This window comes from Haliotis rubra, unplaced genomic scaffold (assembly GCF_003918875.1).
Source record: "Haliotis rubra isolate DU_JTF1 unplaced genomic scaffold, ASM391887v1 Scf41, whole genome shotgun sequence".
In the NCBI taxonomy this organism is placed as follows: Eukaryota; Metazoa; Mollusca; class Gastropoda; order Lepetellida; family Haliotidae; genus Haliotis; species Haliotis rubra.
The window spans coordinates 101,491-128,749 of NW_025767091.1; the positions used below are offsets into that span (position 1 = coordinate 101,491).

General features: G+C 40.7%; 1 protein-coding gene across 1 annotated transcript; it reads right to left on the reverse strand.

Moving 5' to 3' along the window:
* Window positions 1–5,473: 5,473 nt before the first annotated feature.
* Window positions 5,474–24,863, reverse strand: LOC124287996 (calpain-A-like). Its single transcript, XM_046724506.1, has 12 exons — window positions 24,745–24,863; window positions 18,683–19,167; window positions 15,732–15,863; window positions 13,005–13,195; window positions 12,265–12,442; window positions 11,668–11,733; window positions 10,897–10,985; window positions 10,242–10,405; window positions 9,697–9,798; window positions 9,038–9,138; window positions 6,844–7,051; window positions 5,474–5,553 (listed from the first exon to the last, which is right to left on the reverse strand). Exons 2-11 carry the CDS (start codon window positions 18,752–18,754, stop codon window positions 6,908–6,910), a joined length of 1,239 nt encoding a protein of 412 aa, XP_046580462.1. The 5' UTR covers window positions 18,755–19,167; window positions 24,745–24,863; the 3' UTR covers window positions 5,474–5,553; window positions 6,844–6,907.
* Between the last annotated feature and the right edge of the window lie 2,396 nt (window positions 24,864–27,259).

Here is a 27,259-nt window from a genome sequence, read left to right on the forward strand (position 1 = left end):
ATATTGTTATGTGAAGGTGAAGCTTGAAGAATTGAAGAACTACTATCAATGGTTATGGTTACTGGTTTAGTCGTTCCTAAGATGGAACTTCCTTGTGTACCGTTCGTTCGAATCGGGGTTCGCTTTGATTTCAAATTTTGTCAGCTTATGGGTTTCACGTAAGTGGTAAACATCTTTGACCAGCATCACTTCAGGCCTTCTTATCAATCAAACTGACATGGGTGACAAGATACAACAGAAAGAATGCTCAAAGAATCGCTAAACCAAACTCGCTGACTCTGTATCATGACAAGCATTACATCATGATGCTATCATAATGACTTATCCCCCTGCATGGGTTGCTCACCCTGAATGTTTCAAGATAAGTCAACACCACATGCTCTTCCGTTCCGTGGTAAATGTTGACGACCTGAATTGGGCTTTCCTCCCATAATAAGCAGACATGCTATGACTTAAAAACAAAACAGGAAGTGATGTCAGGAAACTGGTGTGAGTTTAGTTTTACGCCGCTTTTAGCAATATTCCAGCTATATCAAGCCGGGGAACATCAGAAATGGGCTTCACATGTTGTATTCTTGGGGAATCGAACCGGGTCTTCAGCATAAGGAGCGAATGCTTTATCCACTAGGCTACCCCACTGGAAACTAGAATAAGGTACATCCTTATTAATGTAGAAGTGTTGGACAGTGTTGTACTACATAAAAAGTGTTTTCGAACCCTTGAGTTCCGTCTCTTTCACTTTTATTAAAAAACATAATCACTTTGTTCAGTGTATAAGAAATGTTTTATCAATATCACAGAGGAAAGGTGTAAAACATAACAAAGTCTGGCTACATATTACCTGTACAACTGTAACCATGTTAAATATAAAACAATCGTGCTGAAAAACAACAAAGGAAAATCTAAGGACGTGTTCATTGCAGCTATAAAAATATTGCAATATTAAAAACTGATCAGCTGTTGAGTGTGAACAGAGATTTCACATAGGGCGTATGAACATGAGACTGACAACCAAGGAGTTTCATTAGGGCACTCTAAACCCCTGGAGTCTGATCAATCAGTATATACTTTCAATTTCTGACTAATGATACACTCCAACCCATCTTCAGTACTATACGAGTTTCAAAGTACTACAAAATACTTAGCAGGGACTATGGACTAATAGAAAAATAAAAACATGATGGAAGATTATATAGATAGATGGATAGGGCGAGATAGATAGGGACCATTCATTATTTATCGGGGGGTCATTCACATTGTACATGCTTCTCCATAAAAATCATCATATCCCCCTAGTCATAAGTAATAGAAATATGAACAAGATGATCGATAGCTACAGAGATTGATATAACAATGCCTTCGCTGACTGTGAAATAAGAAGTCAGTACCCATATATTCTTTGAGTATTAAAATGAAAGGACAGATACTGGCATAGTATTTCTAGCTTAAGGACCAGTGAAATTTCTGTATTTGAATTGTGGTTCCTGAAACAAATTTAACACTTTGTGTTTAATTGTCTTTACCAAACAAAACATTCACAGTCCAATTGTCGAAATATGATTGTGTATGAATTTTTAAATAGTGTGAAACATTTTGACACAATTGAAATCCAGTTGGCATTTAAATATTCGACATGTTCACATAGATATGGTAGGTAATTCAATACTGGTAAACATAACATCATTGGTTTTAATAGCTATAATGTTGGCACATCAACCGAATAAGCCAAAACTTGTCAATATTACAAAGATTTGGCTTTGAAAATGCGATGAAAGAGTAAGAATATACACCAAAACATCCCCATAATAGAAAAGTGACATCCATAAATTTCCCCCTTTTTGTGGATCACTTCCAACTGACATTCAAAGAAGTTCAATTTGTTATCACAGATCCAGAGGTAGTGAACAGACTGAGCACAAACATCTATGCGCAGTAACACATTTTCAATTATAGTTGATTGGCAATTCTATACACTTCTGAAACCAAGCTGGATTAGGCAGCTTGAAGGTGATGTTAGGTCCAGATACAGGATTCAAACCCAAGACCAGCTTGAGGTCAGGAACACCAGCAGGTTGCCTTCAGCCATGGAGCCAATCGTTTCCCTATTTAAGAGTCGACTCTCCATGGCAATGCATTCATATTCAGCAGACAGTATCCATCTGTAGATCCTTTATAAGTCAGATTGTCGAAGAAATCACTGAAACTATTAAATGTGTAACTGATGCACGTCTTCCAAGGTCAGGTGGACTCTATCCAGTCTGGTAGCCTCTGTAAGACAAGGGGGAGGAAATTAGTAATGATTATGATAATAGTCAAATTGTACTGCGTTTTTCCATGCTTATATCATGCTGGAAGTGTAGCCAGTGGAGAATTGTTTAGTGGGAAGACTGATGCTCTGAAGGGGAAAGCCATTCCTTGACCTGATGTTCTAAAGTCCATAGTGACCAATCAATGTGACAAGTCAGAGGATAATGGCTCTTGCAATTGTCTGGAGACTGTTGCCAAGCTTGAAATTGCTTGTAGTCTGAGATAAAGAAATTCAATAAATGCCAGAAAACTCTGGCATTACAACACTGATTGGCTGAATAGATGTACACATAATCAGCAACATTGTGTAACACAAGAAGAAGGGGTTGTATTGACATTAAAGAATAAATAAACACTGAGTTTGTCAGGGCTATCAGGGTTTAGTTTTCCTTGATTCCAGTACCTACCTAATGTTAAGATGTGCAGAAGATCGGACAAGCAGGGCTGTTGCCCTACACTTACCCATAGTCCTTCTGTGTGTCAGGGTCGTCCATATGTAGTAGGGCCAGGTAGTCACCAGGTGGCAGCACATACTTCACGTTCAAGTCCCACGTGATCATGAAGGTCCCGTTCTCCCCTGCTGATTCTGGACAGTTCTCATATTGATCATAGAGGTAGTCAATGTCAACTGGGGGCTCCCTCAACAGCTGAAGACAAAAAGTTGCCATGGAAACATAACATTTTTGTGCATTTTTCAATTTATTGTTTCAACTAGATTCAACAGACACACTCAAAAATATGATATCACTAATGTAAAAATTATATTTGTGCAACAGTCGTGATGTGTCTACAGTCCAGTAATGTAAAATTTATATTTGTAGCTGTGTCTACCCATGAGTAGCGATTAGAATCTGTGGTATCACTGAGTGAGTGATTACGTTTAGTTGTACGCCTCTTTTAGCAATATTCCAGCAACATCAAGGCAGGGAACAACAGAAATGGACTTCACACATTGTGCCCATGTGGGGAATCGAACCCAGGTCTTAAGCGTGATGGTCGAACGCCTCAACCACTGGGCTACCCCACTGCCCCTGTCCACTTATGAATCGCAACTCATTTTAAATTGAAGATTAGTATTGATGCTAGTATCTTTATCAAGTAAGTGATGTTTGACTAAATGTACCACCTGTACTGAAATGCTGGCCTGAATGAATATGAAGTTGAAGTCCAATCCATTTTATAAACTTTATCGTAGATCAATCAGCTAAATACAAATATGTTACTACAAAATTCAAAACAAACATATACTTCTCTCCCTTACACCATTGGGTATGTTTTAAGTTACTCACAAGATTCAGGCGTCCCCTGCCATGATATTGCTGGAATATTGCTAAAAGCTACATAAAAACAAACTCACTCACTCACTCATTAGTCAAAAGAAAATCTGAGGAAGTAGTACTCTCTTTTAAAAGATGTGATGTTAACTGAAGCTAGACACCCGATTTAAAACTATTTTACAGAATGAGGGGGGATTAATGTAACAAAATCCCATGTTGCCATGGTAACCGATTCCTTCTACTTACTGGGTACACCCGGACACCAATGGGGAACTTCGGTTCTATCTGTGGCTGCATGAGGTTGAAGAAGACTGGAACTGGCATCCCTGGAACAATAGACACATGTCAGCCGAGATGGTGGAGAAGCCTAATGGTTAATGCGTCACATAATTTGTCATGCCAAGTAGGGCGGTGGGGTAGCCTAGTGGATGAAGCGTTTGCTCGTCACACTAAAGACCCGGGTTCGATTCCCCACATGGTACAATGTGTGAAGCCCATTTCTGGTGACCCTCAGCATGATATTGCTGGAATATTGCTAAAAGCGGCGTAAAACCATACTCACTCACTTGCTCTACGAAGATTGCTTTTATCTTCTTTTTTTCCAAATTTCATTTAGTATTGATTACATAAATTCATCGAAACCATGCGTAAAGCTATCGGCATAGTGAGTTAGTATAGCTTTACACATGGTTTCATGAAATTAATGTTACACAGAATTACAGCTAAATAACAACAGTCTGTAAATAATCAAGTCTTGACCAGACAATCCAGCGTTTGACATAATGAGCATCAACCTACACAATTGGGATTCGTCGACATGTCAACCAAGTCAGCGAGTCTGACCACCCGATCCCGTTAGTCGCCTTTTACGACAAGCACGGGTTGTGGAGACCAATTCTAACCCGGATCGTTATGGGTATATCATATACTTTCATTCAAAAGACATTTTTCAAACCTGAGTCAAACAATTTTTCCCCAGTTTTTCAGTAAACAATTCCTCTCCCACTGCCTACATGATATGGTTACCTCCCTACCTCTGTCTGGGATGGTGAAGACGTATTGGGGGTTGAGATGGTGCGTGTCTCTCTTCGAGATCTGACCTCCTGCATTCACCCCCGACCTCCACGACCCAAACTTCACCTCGCAAGTTGCTGCAAATACATCAGTCAAGCTGTCATAATTCAAAATCACATATTTGTTTATAAACTTTTATTGAATTAGCATCATACAAAATCTGCATAAGTGATAAGTGCAAAACTGACAAAACTGCAGAATTACACTCAAAATGAAAAACTTGTGATAAAGACAATTTCCCAAGTTCCTAAGCCCAGCTATGTACCCAAGTCTTGGATACCTGGATAGATAAAAAAAAGTTCAGCACCACTTTCAATATTCCGAATTACCACTGGCCTCATTTTCAGGAATTGCTACTAATGGATAGTTGATAGGGTAACGTTATATTCCTCCACATGGTGGCACGAAGAGGTCATATCACATGATGGTTATTGATAACGTTGTTCGATAGGTATTACCATGGAAAAATAAGCCAAAAACTTAAACAATTCACTCCTGTGTCACAAAACCAAATATTTTTCATCTGAAATTAAACATGATACAAGGCTTAAAAATTACCTTATATATTAATATGCAAGTACATATACACATTGTTAAATTATTTTCCAGGGCCTCTTTTCACAAAGCACTAAGGTGATCGTAAGTCACTAAGGTAACCTTAGTGCAATGTTAAAGAATGGGAGTTAAGGTTAACCTTAGTAAAGGTTGCTTCGTGGAAGGAGCCACGGGAGTATATATGCCATCCCCATGATGTAAATGAATTACACATACAGTTCTACCACATCAACACAGCATACTGATAGCCTGATACTTACTGAGTTTGACTGTACTGCCGTCAACTTCAACCAAATCCTCAGATTCACACGACATCAGTGTAGTGTTCCGGGGAACTTCCCTGGTGGAAATATACAAGTGATCTCATTAATGTGACGTTTTCCTGGTACTAATCCTGGTATTGCAGTGTAAAATGCAGTCATCCCTCGCAAAAATGCAGTTTGCAATACTGACATCTGAGTTAAACCGCATTACAAAATAATTTCTCCAGCGATCAGACATCTTCACGTCTTCGGAAATTGCATATCAACAAAATCGCTGTTTGCTTGTTCACCTCAGATGATACAACTTAGTTTTGTCTGGACACAATACATGAAATAGCCGTGGTGCACATAAATATGATACTACTTGGCCTTTATCCATGTTTGTATAATGCAAGGGGTCATCTGTGGACCCCAAGACCAGTGTTATGGTGAGGGATGACTGTAGTGTAAACCAGAGTGTAAACTATACTTTCAGCCAATGATGGATCAGATTCCACTTACCCGTAGGTGACCCGAGGTATGTTTTGAACAAGTCATTTCCCTAAGGAGACTCTACACATGATTCATGAGCTCCAGTGTATAGGGATCGAAGCCCTGTAACTCACTGACTGAGTTAGGTTTTACGCCGCTTTTAGCAATATTCCAGCAACATCACGGCGGGGGACACCAGAAATGGGCTTCACACATTGTACCCATGTGGGGATTCGAACCCGGGTCTTCGGCGTGACGAGCCAACGCTTTAACCACTAGGCTACCCCACCGCCCCCGAAGCCCTGTAAACTCTTAGGAGTCAAACTGCCAAAATATGGCCACTTATCCAACTCCTCTCCTCAAATGAACTGATTTGTGCATTGTTCAGAGGACCACATACCATATTGAATGTTAACAAGAATTGTCTTCTTGTCATTGAGATGTTATTCTATTTTAGGAGCTGCACTGGTAAAGATAGGGTAATGACCTCCTGACTTAGAAATACATTTCCACAAAGGGTTTGTAAGAAGATGATAATTTCATATCTAAAACCTTTTCTCATTACAGTGAACTATTTTCATATAACACACCTATAACCAAATCTGGATCTTGTTTTGGGGTCAAGGTCACTTGCTCTATATTATATTGTTTATAAGAAACTAAACTTAGTGGTTTGTTCTCTAGTTTACAGGGGGCCGTGGGGTAGCCTAGTGGTTAAAGCGTTGGCTCGTCACTCCGAAGACCCAGGTTCGATTCCCCACATGGGTACAATGTGTGAAGCCCATTTCTGGTGTCCCCCGCCGTGATATTGCTGGAATATTGCTAAAAAGCGGCGTAAAATCATACTCACTCACTCACTCTAGTTTACAGTAATATGTTTCCAGCCATGAACTCACCTGCAGTTATGTAAGGGGCAAGGAGCAAATATCCTTATAAGGAATTCCTTCTCCATAGCTGGGTCTATAGTGGACGGAACCACGATGTATTGGCCGGGTTCAACTCGATGGCGGAAGGTGACCTGCGCAGCGGGGCTGTAGACGTTTGTTTCGTTCCCAACATTTCTAGCACGTAGGTGGGACGGCTGCTCACATGACTCCCAAGCACCTGTTGGTTGAACTGCCATGTTGTACTGAATCATCACTGACCAGCAACACTTACATCTCCATGGACCCATTCCAAAGAGAGATCTTAGTGCTAAGACTGTTCCAAGTCCATGTTAAAGTATGGGACATAATCTTAGTACTAAGATGGCTTGGTGAACATGATCAGGCACCCTGTTCTGCAAAGCAGTCTTCGCACTAAGGCAATAATAACTTTTATATTATAACACAGACGTGCAACAGTATCAGTGCTAAAATCTCTTTGTGGAACGCAGGTCCAAGCAGCAATTTTAGTACTGAGTGCTAAAATCTCTTTGTGGAACCATGTCCAGGTCCACTCAGCAAAGCAATCTTGGCACATGTACTAAGATAAAGTAAACAGAATGACTTAAGATGAAAAGTAGAATCCCACCTTTTTGTCTTTCGACATTAAATACATGAGTAGATCAAAGTTAATAATTCCTCAGTAAGACACTGATGAGATCCGAAATGAGCCACTAAATACAATTTTAAATTGTCATCCAAGTAGAATAATGACGACTTCTAAACTATTGCTCATGTTATTTTATATGTCATCATCATATACATAATAATAATAATAATAATAATAATAATAATAATTGCTTTGTATAGCCTCTGTTCTCAATGGTGCTTTACATACAGTTGAAGAAATGCTTGAAGTATTTTGTATGAAAGCATGAATTGTATCATGGTACAGAGAATTGTGATGTAATCGATATTTCAGGAATCATTTACGTCCCTGTGGTTGATGTATACTGAAATGCATAAAAACGCAAGTTTTTCAAAATGAATAAATATTCGATAGAACATTGTTAAATATTATAGTGTAACTACACATTGGTTACCTTTGAAACAGTTTGTTAATGTTCAGGTTCTGTTTGGTGATTTCTCTTGGATATTGCACATCGCCAAAGCGCAGCAGCAATTGAATTGGCCGTGGGATGTGGTTGCAGAAGTTTTCATGAAAATCATGATGCGCATTATGTAACGGACACATAGGGGTATAAATATGCCCCGAAATCAGTTTTGAAATCACTCCGACAAACGCCAGCCAAGAATGCCAAGGTTAACGACGCAACAGAGGGAACAAGCCATCGGGCCGTCTTGAAGCTGGACAGAGTGTTGCAGATGTTGCCAATGCATTCCATTATAGCGACCATCTACCGCCACGTTTGCTGCTACACTGAACTCATCAGCGTCCTGACCAGTCACAACAACACTTACATCTCCATGGACCCATTTCAAAGAGAGATACTTAGTGCTAAGATTGTTTCCAAGTCCATGTTAAAGAGTGGGACATAATCTTAGTACTCTGATCAGACCGGCAATTGGCGGCCGAAGTGAACATGATCAGGCACCCTGTTCTGCAAAGCAGTCACTTCCGTTGTATAAGCACTCCGGCAATATGCTTTTATATTATAACACAGGCGCCATCAACAGTGGAGAACAGTATCAGTGCTAAAATCTCTTTGTGGAACCAGGTCCACTCAGCATGCAAAGCAATGGTTGGCACATGTACTAATTCTTCCAGAAAAGTAAACAGAATCGACTTAAGATTTTCATGACACCAGCAAAATTTTCCAGAATCCCACCTTTTTGTCATTTTCCAGCAGCATTAAATACATGCCAGCCTGCTGTCATCAAAGTTAATAACATTTCCTCAGTACTGAATGAAGTCCCACCCACTGACAACTGAGAACTCAGGCGAAATAAGCCACTCAAATGATTCACTCCAATGCACAGCTTAGTGAATGCACGAGGTGACATCATCCTGGCTTGTTGAATCAATTTCGACTTCTTAAGGCAAAATTGCCAACATGTTATTTTATTATGTCATCCTCAATATACATGCAACAAGTGTTTTGTTATTAAAGCATGAATTGTATTATCTGTACAGAGAATGTGATCAACATCTGGATTTTGACTTACCTTCCCTGTGGTTGATGTAAGTCCATGACGAGCTGCTTACCTTGTACAGGTCACATCTCGTGGACACTATGTCAAACTTTCTGTGCTGGGTCTTCTGAATGAGCTGCAGCATCAAGGGGACATAACCCTCTTCTGTCATGCCTGAAGGGAGATAATAAGTCCAACTTGAGTATTAGAATACCACACAAAAAACAAGAGAATGATATTCTGGGTTTAAGTTGTAGTGATGGCTTAATCTGAAACTTAAATACTGTCACCTGGTTTATTATCTTTAAGGCAACACAGCATATTTCAACATCTGAGGCAGTGGAGCTGGGTTCTATTCCCCAAAATTGGTTCAATGTGTCAAGTCCATTTTGGTATCCCCCACAATATAGGTGGAATATTGCTAAATGTGTAAAACCATGATTGCTCACTCCCTTACTCACACACATTGAGATGGTACTAGATGTTAGACTACCTGGCTCCCAGCATTAAGGAGCAGTGGGGTAGCCTAGTGGTTAAAGCGTTCAGTCGTCACACCAAAGACCAGGGTTCGATTCCCCACATGGGTACAATGTGTGAAGCCCATTTCTAGTGTCCCATGCCTAGAAATCGAGGCTTGCTTCATTTAGGCTTTGGTATTGCAGAAGGGCTGGGCGGAAGGGAAAATAATGAGGTTCAGGGAATGTGAGACTGACTATCTATATTGTTACACACCTTCATCAGGGACAGTGAAGACATAGCGTGGATTCTGCAGTCTGTCGGAATAACCTGCTGCTGTATCACCAAGCCATTGGCCGTAAATCCTCAGGACATGATCTGAAAAGAGTGAGTGAGTGAGTTTAGTTTTACGCCGCACTCAGTAATATTCCAGCTATATGGCAGCGGTCTGTAAATAATCGAATCTGGACCAGACAATCCAGGGATCAACAGCATGAACATCGATCTACGCAATAGGGAGTCAGCAAGTCTGACCACCCGATCCCGTTAGTCACCTCTTACAACAAGCATGGGTTACTGAAGATCAATTCTAACCCAGACCTTCTTGGGTATGATCTGAAAAGACAATCAGGGAGTGTCTGTATAGGGATCTGAATGGATAGAGCTCTAAATAATTCAAATTATATTAAACCTTGTTAGAACAAATTCTCTGGAGGCTTAGGGGCAGCAGAATATGAACATTATTTCTTTCTAAATAGAATTACCACTCACTCACTCACTGTATATCTTTTCGTAACCTTCAAGAGTGCATGTGTACTCACTGAGTGAATCCGAGCAGCCATCGCTGTCAAAGTCTGGCGTTAGAGAGCAGATCGTAGTCTGGGAGAAGTATGTGAGGAAGTCAGGCAGAGATATCCAGAACTCTCCGTCATCTATATTAACTCGCTCCACAGCACCGGCAGGGATAGTACGCCACTCTTCGCTCCTGTAACACAACCATCACTATTATCATTAACTATCTTTAACATCTTTGTCATAACAATCATTATCATCATCATCATTATCATCATCGTCATTATCATCATCGTCATTATCAGCATCATCATTATCACCATCGTCATTATCAGCATCGTCATTATCGTCATCATCAGCAGCATCATCATTATCAGCATCATCATTATCAGCATCGTCATTACCAGCATCATCATTATCAGCATCATCATTGTCAGTATCATCATGTCCATTATCAGCCATCGTCATTATCAGCATCATCATCATCATCAGCAGCATCATCATTATCAGCATCATCATTATCAGCATCGTCATTACCAGCATCATCATTATCAGCATCATCATTATCAGCATCGTCATTACCAGCATCGTCATTATCAGCATCGTCATTATCAGCATCCAATTTTGTGTTTACCATCATTATGATCAACATCATGAACAGATGCGAGAAAAGCAGTTCCTTACTCATCCGACCAAGGGCCCTTCCATTCAGTGTTACCCCATGGGTTACGTACACGCAGCAGGCAGAGGTTCTCACCACTGTTGAGCTGCACCTGAAAGACAACAGTGTGTTGTTTACCTTTCATACCATCAGTGATTCTCACGCATCATAACTGTTGTCATTAATGATGTACCAGCCCTACTATCACTATTGTCATTATGTACTATTTCACTACCATCACTACTTTCAATATGTAGAATTTCTCTACTATCACTTTTGTCATTTAATGTACTTAGTATTTTATTTCCCTACCATCAATATGTACTATTTCCCTACCATCACTACAGTCATATAATGTACTATTTCCCTACCATCACTTCAGTCATATAATGTACTATTTCCCTACCATCACTACAGTCATATAATGTACTATTTCCCTACCATCACTTCAGTCATATTTATATAATGTACTATTTCCTACCATCATCAGTCATATAATGTACTATTTCCCTACCATCACTACAGTCATATAATGTACTATTTCCCTACCATCACTTCAGTCATATAATGTACTATTTCCCTACCATCACTTCAGTCATATAATGTACTATTTCCCTACCATCACTACAGTCATATAAAATACTATTTCCCTACCATCACTTCAGTCATATAATGTACTATTTCCCTACCATCACTTCAGTCATATAATGTACTATTTCCCTACCATCACTTCAGTCATATAATGTACTATTTCCCTACCATCACTACAGTCATATAATGTACTATTTCCCTACCTGTTTTGCTCCAGTCAAAGAGTAAGCATGAGCTCCAACTAATCCGTAAACTCCATCATGCTTTTCCTGAAAATTTATAATCATCAATAAAACATTTCCAAGGATAACAATACTTTAATGATTATATCTTTCATACATTAAAACATACAAATATTTGTCAAACCTCCCATGTTCATTGCTTCAACATTCAAGGAAACAAAAATAATCATTTTGTCCATGTTTAGACAATGATGATTATTCCATATGTTTTCTTTTGAATTATTCCATTTCCCTAGATACACAAAACACATACAACCAATTTAATGTTTAGACCAATTGGAGTTCTTCGTCACAAACTAATCATCAGTTATAGGGTAGGTTCATCCACTGTTTTCAGCAAAGTAAAACCAGGCATTTTACCAAAGGTTCCAACTAAACATTCTAAATTCATTATCCCTTTAATACCAATTTACTGTGCATTTATATGATATTTGATATGATACATCTCTACAGTAGGGACATGATATGATAAATCAATAATATACTATATTATACAAAGATGCAGATTATTTGGAGGTCAGTTTGTTAGTTTGTTGTTATAATAGACGGACATCTCACCGGCACAGTACATGAGACAAATGCTCCTGTGTGGAGGGAGTTCCTGACTCGACGGAAGAGGCTGTCGGGATCAATATGGTCATCTTCAAAGTCCAGTCTCTCCGATATTCCTCCGGTCAGTGCCAAGTAGGCATCGCTGGACTGTCCACCATACACAGCGTTGTATGACCCATGTAATCTGATCAGGAAAAATTGTCCGTCATAATAATTTTGAACCAATTGAAACTTACGCACAAAATTTAATATAAGGAGGCAGCATAAGCTAATTATAAGTACAGCAATACTGAATAAGCATATAGGTGCGGAGTGGTCTCTTGTTCCGAAACCAAATGCTGGTTTGGTAAGCAAATTTTATTTCAGCTGTGCTCACCCGTTATATGAGATCATAGATCCTGTTGACGGATATCAAAGGGAGACCACTCCAAAAAAAACAGTTTACTCAGTTACACCACTAAACATTCACAAATATTCAGAATATCCTCCCTTACTGACAAAATGGAAGGAAATCAGGAAAAGATGCAGTCACAAGTCTGTCAGTAAAGAAAATTGAAAATTTGGATGTAATTGGTACATCCCCTGAATGATGGGCAGAAGTCATGGAAAGAACAAGGACTATATTTTCATGTCTTTCACTATGAAGCCTGGAATGAAACCACTATTACCTTCCGACCTCTGTACTGTTTTTCCATTCCAATAAACACATATTTAGTTTGTATAGCAGCTTTATGGATGAGACTCACTTGGCAAAGCTTTTCTCCAGCATCGAGACCCACATCTCATTGTCATCACTCGATGATCTGGCACCCCAGATCTGCCTGCCATAGACGACCGGGAGGTGATCATCAATGTACACATCTTCCCATACACCAAACTTCCAGAAGCGACAGTGGAACACCCCCCTCTTGTGAGAATAGTCCCCTTCTTGGACAACCTGAAGCAGTAACAAAGCTCAACTAAAGGGGGGCACTTATGGAGGTCAACTTCTTCAAAGGCCAGACCAATTTTATTTCTTGTTTAACAGATCTGCCTGTCATATTTTTTCAAGAATAAAAAAAAAATATAAATTAATTTTCCCAACCTTTATCGGCCAAAAATTTAAACTTACCAGAAAAGATTTTTAGATTGTTTTTTGCCCCATATACACTTCAGAAAATTACCAAAAGTAAAATACTTTGAGTACTTAGAAGGAATATTACTTTGACTGGTGATTTTATTTTTATTTTTTTCCCTCCTGCAAAAATCTGTAAAACAAGAAATAAAATTGGTCTGGCCTAAAGAACAGGACAAACCGGAACATCATTTCTTCATATTACAGAAGTTGACATCCATAAAAATCCCCCTTTGCATGCATCACTTACAAATGCCATTCACAGACTTTATACAGGATGACATATTGCCTCATGGATGCAGAATCCTATAAGAAACAACCTCACAGCTGTTACTGGAACTACTGTAATGTTACACCCGAAAAATTGATGGATTATCTCCCTTTGACCACTTTTGCAAAGTGGCAGCATTTTTTCTTATTATTACGGGTATGTTAAAGGAACTCTGATGAGAGTTATCACCCCTTTTGCCTCGACACGTGGTGGGGCTCCTGTATTGGATGATAGGAATCACTAGCAAGCCTTTGCTATCTTCAGCCATAGCACAAATAAAGTGTGTCATTGGTTCATGGCCGGGAAGGCTAAAATCGTGACGCTTCTCGGTTCAATGAGCATAGCCTTCGCGGTACTTTCAATGCAATGTTATGGCTGAATGAACACGGGGCGCCCCACTTGGAGGCTCTGACAAATTACAAAGAAAACAGGATTAACGGGGACACTCTTTAATTTGGTCACATATCAAAAAATATATATAAAGTTATTTACACTTTTTCACGTCTAATCTTCTTTATACGTTTTCTTTAATTTGACATTAGATTGTTAATTTTGAGGAGTCTTTCCCAAAGATAAATGTATACCTTACAATTTTTACATCTTTAAATATGTTTCTGTTTATGTATGCTGATGATCTTGAAATATTTTCTGAATCTGTTGAAAGGTTGCAAACACAGTTGAATTCATTGTCAGCTTATTCCAGGTGGTGGGAACTTGAAGTAAATATTGCTAAAACAAAGATGATGGTCTTCAGAAGCGATGGTAAACTTAAATCGTCAGAACATTGGATATATAAGGGTTGTGTCCTAGAGGCTGTCGATACGTTTACATATTTAGGAATAGGTTTTAATTATAATAACCGATTCTCAAAGGCAAAGCTGCAGTTGTCTGACCAGGGTAGGAAGGCCCTTTTTTTCAATTTACAATAATATCAGGTCGCTCTCTCTCAACCTGGAATCTCTTTTATGTGTCTTTGATTGTCATGTTGGCAGTATACTATCTTATGCATCTGAGATATGGGGATATAATAAAGGCTAAAATATGGAAATGTTGCTTTGGATTTTTTGTAATAGGTTATTAGGAGTTAAGAAATCAACATGTAATTCCATGGTTTATGCCGAGTTAAGTCGTTATCCGCTCGTATTTAAAAGGCAATATAGCATGATTAAATATTGGTGTAAGCTTCTTGTGTCTGAAAATAGCATTTTACGGGGTTGTTATGTTGTATGAGGAGGTGGAGACCCGTGGTGTAAAAATTGGGCGTATCAGGTATCGAAATGTGCAATCAATGAAAATATTATCAACCAGTGTACAGATAACAGTAATAAACGAATCGAATACTTTAACAATGTTTTGAAAATAAATCTATCTACTCCCGACATGGATTACGCTTCCCGGCACCATATCTTTAAGCTTTGGCGGTACCCCCCTACTCCCTTGGAAATTAGCTCACCCGGGAAATCCGAAATATACATTTTAGCCTTCCCAGGACATCTGAAAAATATATTTTAGCCTTCCCGACACGACACCGTATCATTCTTTAGCTAATAAACAATGAGGATTATTAGATTTCACATTTTCATTGCCAGTTAAACATGTTTTGCACTGCAGGGAGGGATAGGCTGTAGAGAAAATAATATGGTTCAGGGACTGTGAGACAGACTAAGTGTCAGTATGACTATATAATGGACAAGACATTCTGTGTAGACAAGTTATATGCCAAAGTGCACAGACATCAAAAAACAGAAGTTGTAACGTACCAAACAAGAGTCATCGGGAGATGCCATATACCCCAAATACTTGGAGGATACATTTTGATACCAATCTCATTACTCATTGCCGTTGGATATATATACCTTCATTCAATATGTCCTACATGCCAACTAAATCAATTAAAAAAATATAATGCTGTTAATTACTTTAGCCCCTCAGTTCATCTCTTTAAATCTGCTTATGGTCAATATTCAAGTACCTGGGGCTCTTACTATTTCCAATAGGGCACAATGTTTCAAATACATGTGTTAATTGTTTCAAACATATAATCTGATTCATACAGAATTGATCACACTCCTACATGGCCCCTCCTACCTTTTTTAGTAGCTGTGGATGTTCGGACAGATTGGCCACCATAGACAGGAACCAGCATGTCCCTGCTGACCCTTGACCAATGTCAAACCTCGTTGTTCCTTCCGTGAACAGGACAGGGTTATCAGCAAGCTCCTGAAAATACAAACAGGGTGTCATCGGAACTTGGTGGGTGGTGTGTGCGTGTGCGTGTGCGTGTACGTGTGCATGTGTGTAATGCGTGTGTGTGTGTGTGTGTTTGTTTCCACAAACCACTCCATGTCTCCACTCCCCCCATGTCTCTGACCCACTCATCCATTCACAAACCCACTCCATCCCCATGTCTCACAAACCCACTCCATCCATGTCTCTCACTCGGCTCCGTGTCTCCAAACCCTCCACGCTCCCCGTGTCTCACAAACCCCATCATCCCATCTCACAAACCCCATTCACATTCCTGTCTCCACACTCCCCGTGTCCATTCCCGTTCCATCCCCCATGTCATTCCATCCACTCCCATCCATCTCACTCCACGCTCCTGTGTCTCACAAACCTGTCTCCGGCCCATTCCATTCCATTCTCCATTCCCTCCTTCCATTCCATTCCCTTCCCTCCATTCTCCATCCATTCCATTCCACGCTCCCCGTCCATCTCCATTTCCATCCATCTCCTGTCCTCCCTCCACATCCATTGTCTCCATTCCATCCAACCACTCCCCATCCATTCCCTCCCTGTGTCTAAACCATTCCATCCGTCCCTCCATTCCCTCCACATCCCATTTCCATTTCCATTCCATTGTCCTCCACCCCGGCTCCTCTTCCTCCATTCCTGTGTCCCTCCATTCCACTCCATTCTCCCATTCCCGTGTCTCCTCCACCTTCCATTCCACTGTCCCCGTGTCATTCCACTCCATCCATGTCCTCCATCCATTCTCCATTCCTCACAAACCTCCTTCCATTGTCACTCCACCTCCGCTCCTGTGTCCCTGTGTCCATCCATGTCCTCCACATCCGTGTCTCCTCCCATTCTAAACCTCCGTGTCTCCATCCTCCATCCGTGTGTCATCCACTCCATTTCCCGTGTCCTCCACCACGCTCCCATTGTCCTCCTCCATTGTCCCCCTGTCTCCACTCCATTCTTTCCGGCTCCACACGTGTCCACTCCATTGTCCTGTGTCTCCTGTCCACGCTCCCCGTGTCTCCCTTCCATTGTCCACTCCTGTGTCCTCCATTGTCCCCGTCCGTCCACTCCATCCCGTGTCTCACAAACCCTGTCCACATCCATCCACGTGTCTCACTCACAAGCCTCCATCCCGTGTCTCCACCCCACTCCACATCCCGTGTCTCCCACTCCACATCCCCGTGTCTCCACAAACCACTCCACATCCCGTGTCTCACAAACCCACTCCATCTCCCGTGTCTCACAAACATCCACTCTCCTCCCCGTGTCTCCAAACTCCACTCCACACTCCTCCGTGTCCTCCACACTCCCTCCACTCCCTGTGTCTCACACACTCCATTGTCTCAAACCCATCCGTGTCTCCACAAACCCTCCCGTGTCCTCCACCCCGTGTCTCCACTCCCACTACCACCTGTCCTGACCTCACACCCCATGTCTCCACACTCCACACCCCGTGTCACAAGCCACTCACACACCCCGTGTCTCACAAACCCTCACACCCCCGTGTCTCACAAACCCACTCACATCCCCGTGTCTCACAAGCCACTCACACTGTCTCCTGGCTCCCTCTGTGTCCTGACCACTCACCCTGTGTCTCACAAACCCACTCCGGCTCCCGTGTCTGCAAACCCACAAACCCACACACTCCCGTGTCTCACTGCCCCCGTGTCCACACACACACCCCCGTGTCTCACAAACCCACTCACACCCCGTGTCTCACAAACCACACACACACACGTGTCTCACAAGCCCACTCAGCTCCCTGTGTCTCACAAACCCACTCACACCCCTGTGTCTCACAAACCCACTCACACCCCCTGTGTCTCACAAACCCCACTCCACACACCCCCATGTCTCACAAACCCTCCACACCCCGTGTCTCACAAGCCCTCTCACCTCCCTGTCTCACAAACCCACTCACCAACCCAAACACCATGCACTCACACTCTCACTAACAAAGCAAACCACCCACCCGTAATCCATCCTTCCAATCACCCACCCACTCCAATCCACCAAACCCACACACTCATTTTAACGGTGTCATTGGAACTAATGAGCCGCCTCCGTCATGTGTAGTGGTTAGAGTGTCCTCCCGACGACCGTGTCATACCAAAGGCGTTAAAATATGGTGCTTGTTGGTCCTGCCTGGCTTCGTCATTAATGGGTACAACAAGGACTGGTCGGCTTCGAGTCAGTATAATGTGTCTGAGTGGGGTATTCGTAGCTTCACTCGCGTGCATGGTATCTCAGTGGGCTAGCACTATAAAACCAGCAGGGGTCTGGGCTGGTACAAGCAGCTGCACGTGTGCACACATGCGTGCCGTCATCATGTGCCATAGAAATAATATTCTCAAACCGGACGTTAAACACAATTCCACCACCACCACCATTGGAACCCCAACAGCCAAGGAATAAAAGCCTTGTTTATGCAATACACAATGTTATGGATATATGTGGTTAATGCTGTTGCATATAGCCCATATCTGTATGCATATGTTATTTGGGACTTCTGAGTCCGCGGTGGCTGAGCAGGTTAGGTGGGACTGTGTGTGCTGGCATATAGGTGCCTGACTCTGAGGGGTGTGGTTATGAATCTCAGATGGGACTCAACCCCAAAGTACTAGAATCTGTACCTTACTTAGAAGTGTGATCCCAAATATAACATCTGTTACATTTGACCACTTTCTAAATGGCATTAATGTAATCTGGCTCATTTCTGGTTTCCCCCTCTGGTTCACTGGTTGCCCCAAAGGTACAGATCTGTCCCTAAAAAACAAAACAAGCTGACCACTCACTGATGCCGTTTCCAGTCCAACCTCTTCTGTCGATTGTTCCTTTATAGCAACATGGAGAGGGGAACTCTTCATCTGTCCACCTTTCACCGCGTGTAAACACTTCGGTTCACTGTCATGCTTTCGGACTTTTAGCAATGCGGAAATCTACAGTAGTATGCCAGGCCCTAAACCATCGTTGTCTATGACATCGCTATGGCGACGATCAGGATCGTGGCGAGGAACATCCGGTTCGGTTCTGGTTCTGGTTCAGGCTCGGTTCTGGGTCAACAGTTTCATTGTCTTCTGTGTTTGGTGGATTTATGTCACGGTGATCCTGTCTGTTGTCATGGCGATCAAGTCTATCGTCATGGTGATCCTGTCTGTTATGTCATTGATAATCGTCATTTTGGGTATTCAGGTGATATTGATGTGGATGAGCCACAACCCATGTTGAGTACAAAAGTTGCAGAGGGCGTCAGCCAATGATGAAGATACACCAGAACTGCCTGAATGAAAGGAAGAACAATGTACTGCACAACTTGGGTGGGCTGTGTTTAAGCTTGTAATAATAAGATTATTTGACATGGTTACCAATAAACAAAGCTGGTGATTGTCAAAACTGCTTGACAAGTTTGTGTAAACAAACTGGACCTTCCCTAATGACACAAAACTTAGTGAAACTTTTCTCTAAATCTATGCCTTGATTTCACAATTTCTTCCTAGGTTTGTCACAAACTTCATTGTTTTCACCCTTGTGCAATGAATGACTCCAGATAAACATGTCATATACTGTGAGACCGTTCATAATTTATGGGGGTGGGGTGGGGTGATGATGATGATTTTAAGGGGGAAGGGGTACCCATTTTGTTCTGGGGAGGTAGGGGTGGTCATCAATTTTGTACATAAAATATTTTGAAAACATGGTTACAAAATATGGGAAGGAGGGTGGGGTGTCATTGATTATGTACATCATATGCGGGGGTCACCTACTATTCGGGGTCATTCACATTGATACTTGCTTCTCAAAAGAACTCATCATCACACACCTCCACCCTAGCCATATCTTATGAGCGGTTCCTAAACAAATTATTCATATAAAGTTGAGTGTTGTAAATTACAGTGAAAATCACTTTTATTCTCACACACAAAATATAAAAGAAAAAGTCAATAGAAATCAATATTTAGCTAAACTGGTTCTCAGCACAGAAACTAAATTAACTTGAATACCTTCACGTTCATCAAACCTTTGCATTCTTGAAAACCATACAAAAGAAATTTACTCCAGAATTAGTAACACTCTCTTAAAGAGCAAACAATCAAAGGACTTTCATTTTAGATGTCAAGATGTTCACTCAAGCGTTGCACAAGGAGAATTCAGTTAAGTGTGACATTAACACAAAATGGCCTCAATGATCCTCAATATAATTCATAAGTGATTTCACTAAGCCATGAAAGATGATGTTTTCATTTCGGCCCAGTCTGTAGATTACACAGTTATGTGAGAGATCCTGTTATTAATGGCTTCAACCACACAATGATACAAGCACATTGCTTTGCCAATATCGATCCTCGCCAAGATTCTTCTGTCACTGTGTTGTCTACTTCAAATCAACAGATTCACGCCCTTTCATGCAATGACAGCTATTTGGCTTCATTATGGAGATAATTGCCAAGTTGTTTACTTCAGTGGGAGCCTATTTCTATAATTTCTAAAGCCTTCCCCTAAAAATCACAACACCTTTATCCCTGGTCATATAATTATGGATGTGTATTTGAACTCATCATATCTTTATTTAGAATGAACACTTGTTTAAGTTTAGCTCCATGGAAATATTGATTTAATTCTGTCCACATGGCGTCATGATCAATAACAGTTATATTCTGTTTGTTAAAGGCAAACTTTAGAACAGAATATGTAGTCAGTCTCACAATACCTGAACTAGATTATATTCCTTCCACACGATCTGTAACGGGAAAGCCCTAAATGAATCAAGTCTAGATTTCAGATTCATGAATTTCTGGTTTCTGAATCTCCCATCTGACTGGAGATCATCTTCAATTTTAAAAAGAGTTATTTGCTCCTATCAAAATTACATATTTTCAGATACTAAGAGTTTGTCTAAATTTTATATTACAGACTGGATTTTCATCTCAACCCATTTCAGTTACAAGCAAAATGGGGCGGTGGGGTAGCCTAGTGGTTAAAGTGTTCACTTGTCATCCCGAAGACCCGGGTTTGATTTCCCACATCGGTACAATGTGTGAAGCTCTTTTCTAGTGTCCCCACCCTAGTTGGCATCTTTAACAGAGCAGGACACAATGGTAGGAAGAACAGTGCAAACATGTACTTTTCTCGTGTCACATCCAAGTTGGCATCTTTAACAGAGCGGGACACAATGGTAGGAAGAACAGTGCAAACATGTACTTTTCTCGTGTCACACCCAAGTGGGCATCTTTAACAGAGCAGGACACAATGGTAGGAAGAACAGTGCAAACATTTACTTTTCTCATATCACACCCAAGTGGGCATCTTTAACAGAGCGGGACACAATGGTAGGAAGAACAGTGCAAACATGTACTTTTCTGGTGTCACACCCAAGTTGGCATCTTTAACAGAGCGTGACACAACGGTAGGAAGAACAGTGCAAACATGTACTTTTCTGGTGTCACACCCAAGTTGGCATCTTTAACAGAGCGGGACACAATGGTAGGAAGAACAGTGCAAACATGTACTTTTCTGGTGTCCACACCAAGTGGGCATCTTTAACAGGACACAATGGCAGGAAGAACAGTGCACAATGGTAGTGGAAGAAGTAGCATCTTTGCGGGACACAATGTAGGAAGAATTTTTCTTTTCTGTCCCACCATAGTTTGCATCTTTAACAGAGCGGGACACAATGGTAGGAAGAACAGTGCAAACATGTACTTTTCTGGTGTCCCCACCCAAGTTGGCATCTTTAACAGAGCAGGACACAATGGTAGGAAGAACAGTGCAAACATGTACTTTTCTCGTGTCACATCCAAGTTGGCATCTTTAACAGAGCGGGACACAATGGTAGGAAGAACAGTGCAAACATTTACTTTTCTCGTGTCACACCCAAGTTGGCATCTTTAACAGAGCGGGACACAATGGTAGGAAGAACAGTGCAAACATGTACTTTTCTGGTGTCACACCCAAATTGGCATCTTTAACAGAGCGGGACACAACGGTAGGAAGAACAGTGCAAACATGTACTTTTCTGGTGTCACACCCTAGTTGGCATCTTTAACAGAGCGGGACACAATGGTAGGAAGAACAGTGCAAACATGTACTTTTCTGGTGTCCCACCCAAGTAGGCATCTTTAACAGAAGCTGGGGACACAATGGTAGGAAGAACAGTGCAAACATGTACTTTTCTGTGTCCCCACCCAAGTTGGCATCTTTAACAGAGCAGGACACAATGGTAGGAAGAACAGTGCAAACATGTACTTTTCTGGTGTCCCCACCCAAGTTGGCATCTTTAACAGAGCAGGACACAATGGTAGGAAGAACAGCGCAAACATGTACTTTTCTGGTGTCCACACCCAAGTTGGCATCTTTAACATAGCAGGACACAATGGTAGGAAGAACAGTGCAAACATCTGACTGGAGATCATCTTCAATTTTAAAAAGAGTTATTTGCTCCTATCAAAATCGCGGGACACAATTTCACTGGAAGATACTAAGAGTTTGAAAATTTTTATATTACAGACTGGATTTTCATCTCAACCCATTTCAGTTACAAGCAAAATGGGCAAACATGTACTTTTCTGGTGTCCCCAGCCTAGTGGTTAAATAGTGTTCACTTGTCATCAGCCGAAGACCCTGGTGTCCCCCACCCAAGTTGATCTTTAACATAGAGCTGGACACAATCGGTACAATGTACTTTTCTTTTGGTGTCCCCACCCAAGTGGGCATCTTTAACAGAGCAGGACACAATGGTAGGAAGAACAGTGCAAACATGTACTTTTCTGGTGTCCACACCCAAGTTGGCATCTTTAACAGTAGCGGGACACAATGGTAGGAAGAACAGTGCAAACATGTACTTTTCTGGTGTCCACACCCAAGTTGGCATCTTTAACAGAGCTGGACACAATGACTGGAAGAACAGTGCAAACATGTACTTTTCTGGTGTCCCACCACCAAGTTGGCATCTTTAACAGAGCGGGACACAATGGTAGGAAGAACAGTGCAAACATGTACTTGTGATGTCAATGAAGATACAGCAGTTCGGAGAAGAAAGTCAATCAACTTCATCAACTTCATGGAGCTATTGCATTTGTTATCCTCAGGCACATCTTGTGTTATTGTTTGCCTGATTGTGTGTGTGTAATCTTTCATAAAACCTCACAGATTTTCCAATAAAAAATAATCTTAATATTTATTATAAAATTCAAAGGCAATTTTGAAAATTAAGAGTATGACAATATACATATTACTTAGTTCATTTTACAATTAATATTAGGTCAGCAAGTCAAATTTATATTTTAATTTTATTTCAATTTTCCAATGACTGCAAAGCAAATTCTCAGCTGTACTAAATGAAGAGAATAAAGAAAAAGACAAAAACAGACAAAAACATGGTTATTAGGTCATGTAACAAAAAACAATCAGAATTGAAGTATGTCTAAAATAAATTATAATTTTAGCCCAAAACACACCTGCCCCTTTTAGAAACATATGATGGATAGGTTAGTTAAATATTATTAGATTTTAATTTTTAATTCAATTTCCTAAAACAACTTCAAACAAAATTCAAAGCTGTACTAAACAAAAAGAACGACAAATGCATGTTATTAAGACCAGTAAGTCAAAAAGAAGCACTGTACATGTCACACAAAAAATGAAAATTGTGAACGAACCAAGCATTCCAAACATTATAAAATGCCCTCAAGCAAAAAGACAAATTGATTGGCATTTGTGGGAGGTTGACATGAGTTTAGTGTTGCCAGCAGCTGTAGTTGACAAGATTATACTTTTTCAATATCAACCAATTTGATACACCAGCATTTATTCACTAAACCTTTAATAAAAAAACATAATTGTTAAGTGATTATTAATGGTTCCTAGGGCTTGTTTTTTCATTCTTGAAACTGCAGTAATCTAGACTTGTCAACTGTTTTGGACTTGCATGGGCTGTAATGGATACATTTGTATCAGGTTTGGTATAACTGAGAACCAATTGGTATACTGTCATTCATTCCATTTTCAGTTTACAGAATAGTCTAACCACATCCTAAAATCATTAAAAAATATAGTAAGTTACATTTATATTTATTACTTCAAAGGTTTATCTTAAAGAATTAAAAACACAAACTAACCTCAACTTATAAAACAATGATTATCAAATGCATTGTTTGTATTGACTAACAATAGAAACACCTCTTGATGAGAATAGAAACTTTTCTGACTCAGAGTAAAATCCACAGACATGTTACTAGGAAAAAATCCAGAATCCTTTTCACCCATTAAACCGTACCACAAAAACAACTTCTGTAATGAGTTACATAAATTTAACATATTTTGTATTTCAACTTACCGAAGCTTACCAAAATTGAAAATTGTCCTCATTCCAATGATCAAGAAGTAAATTCATTTACTTTACTGATTTGAAAACTTAATTGTTACATCAATAAGATTAAATACATGGAAGATAATTCACTTAACTATTAATTTTCCTTTATATGTCAATATAAGAACACTTACACAAGCTCACTGCTAATTGTTCTTCAGACAAGAAACTAAAGGCCTTTTTCTCAGCAACAAGTGCAAAAAATATTACTAAACAGTTATAATAAAGGATAAGAATAATTAATATTATATGTAGTCATTTATAGCTATTATAGACATATTGATACCCATTTGAAAAGTTAATGACATGTTTTCTCAGCAACAAGTACAAACATTATTACCAAACAGTTTTATATATATATAAGAGTAGTTATATCATATGACGTTATTTATAGACTTAATAGACACATTGACACATAGGGTTTGAAATAAGTAAATATAAGATCGCAATGCCTGTCAGCAGATAAGTTTCAAGTCAACAAGCAAAACTTACCAGTGATTAAGGGCCTTGACACCGTGACGGGGCAACCAGTGTGGTGTGTCCAGTATCACACCTCTTGCAATGCGATAATATATTTAGTCCACACACAGATCAGTGTTGGTTTTTTCAGCAGTGAGATTGTCATATCACCGCATCGGGAGGTCTGTGGCGCTACGTAAGGTGGACATCAATCAAGTCTGCTGTCATGTCAAGTAACATACAGCGGGTTAATGTTAGTATCATGTGTGCTACCAAGCCGCGAGCGACCTCCCATAAAGAAATCCGTCTTCATTGACCCGAGTCGCAATCCACAGCTTGGCAACATCACAACAAATACAGCGCGTGCCATTATTGAAGGGAGATAACTATGAGATTCTTACATTGATGATTTGATCACGATCAACAGTCGAGTTATAAAAGGAGCAATCCAATGTCACAGTTCAGTGATTTTAAATGTATAGCAAAACTGTGGCTTGAACTACATTACTGAATGTGAGTCAATGTACTTAAAATCCAATTCTGCCAGTATCAAACTTTGGTTCGCTATTTCGATACATTTTCTGGTATTGAGGGCTTGTGGCAAATTAAGACATTTAATTGTTGTTCTGTGCATTGCTGTGAGTGCATTTTTTTTTTACACCGCAACAATAAGGGACCGTTCATAATTAATGGCGGGTGGGCTGTCACCCATTTTGTTCTGGGGAGGCAGGGGGGTCATCATAGGCACATATCACTGAAAAGCACAGGTGCGATGATCACCTGTGTATGTATCCTAGGCCGTGTGGGTAATAATTAAAATTTATGCTTACAAATTATTTTCTCACTATTAAGTAAGGGGTTCACACTTCATTTTCACGAGAGTTTCAGTGGTCATTTAAGAAACTTTCAGGACAAAAGGGAGGGTGCGCACCCCTGCATATCCCCCCCCTCTGGATCCACCTATGTTGTTATGTGACTAGAGATCGTGTAAGTTTGGGTTTGTTTGTATGTTTCAATGGCGGTGGGGTAGCCTAGTGGTTAAAGCGTTGGCTCGTCACGCCGAGGATCCGGGTTCGATTCCCCACATGGGCACAATGTGTTAAGCCCATTTCTGGTGCCCCCCGCCGTGATATTGCTGGAATATTGCTAAAAGCGGCGTAAAACTAAACTCAGTCAGTCAGTCAGTATGTTTCAAGCAGTGTGCGAAATAGTTTCTAAATTTTGCTAGCCATTTAGGCTAGCTATGCCTGAAAGTTACTAGCCCGCAAAATAATTCACAAACCCGAAATTTGAATGTAGACACGGGTTTCAGCATTAAGCTGCTGATATGATGAACATTCTTATTAGGACAAAATCTGGAATGATTTGACGCTGTGTTATAACTTAACAAGTCGGAGAGAGTGATATATTTACAAAATGATCCCATGAAAAGTCTCTAGCCAGTCGGGCCAGTGACTGTGGAGATTTACTGGCCCGATTGGATTTTTTACTAGCCACGGGCTAGCGGGCCACTGGCTATTTCGAACACAGGTTTCAAGCTGATGTTTTTGTCAGGGGCAGCAAATGATTGAAAACAGAAGTTTGAGTTACCACCCCTGGTTGTCGTTGCTACACATGGCAGGCTTAGTCGTGAGAGAAGTTTCGGGATTGGACAGTTTCTTGGAGGTTGGTTGCCTGTTGAAAAAGAGCGACGTGAGGGCGATCCGGGGCTTTTCACCACATGCCATTCATCTTGTGTTGCAGTTGTGGTTGTTGAGTTGGGCTTTACGTCACATCGGCATTATTCCAGCCATATAATATATAGTGACGAGAACAAGTCTGCATTAGTAAACATTGTAAGTACAGAGTCAAAATGAGTTTTATTTCAATGCAGTTGTGGATTGGAGACACTTAATTCCCATCTGCTTCCTCTGAATTCATATCAGCTTAAAACAGAGACATGTTGATTCCAAATGTTACAGTGTTTCGTTTTTCAAGTGAATACTTTGGCTTATTTTTGCATGTGTTTGGGACGGATGCCACAGGTGTGGCAGGAGTTAGCCTTGAGGCTTTAGCGTTCGCTCATCATGCTTGCTGAAGTCACGCGTTCGATTTTCCAGATGGATACAATGTGTGAAGCCCAGTTCTAGTGACTCCCGCCCTTGTGTCTGTGGAATATTGGTAACAGTGGCGTAAAATCAAACTCACTCACTCACTGCAATTATACAGGTGCCGTGGGCTGAAAATGGCCCATATCCCACCTCATAGTAGAGGACGAGAAAATATAATGCAGGTTATTGTCGGGGCCCTGGTTTAAACTGGCAAAGCATTTACAAGTTACAGTGAGTTGGGGCAACTGCCTGATGTATCCCGGAACGATGTAGATCTGAGATGTTTAACACTTAGGTGAAATCACGATATCACACAACCTCAAACATTACGCACGCACGCACCCTCCCACACAGGATCCATCGAAAAATATAACAGTAGGATATGCAACTTGTCTATTAAATCGGAATTTTTGGCTGTCAGGTAACACCATTTGTTTCATACACCCGTACACCCGTTT

Excerpts from the sequence above, each read along its gene's own strand:
- LOC124287996 (XM_046724506.1), bottom strand. The coding sequence starts at position 18,754 with ATGAAGAGTTCCCCTCTCCATGTTGCTATAAAGGAACAATCGACAGAA. Across the intron at positions 15,864-18,682 it reads TTGGACTGGAAACGGCATCA|GAGCTTGCTGATAACCCTGT; the intron begins GTGAGTGGTCAG and ends TTGTATTTTCAG. Across the intron at positions 9,799-10,241 it reads TGGCTGCTCGGATTCACTCA|ATCATGTCCTGAGGATTTAC; the intron begins GTGAGTACACAT and ends CACTCTTTTCAG.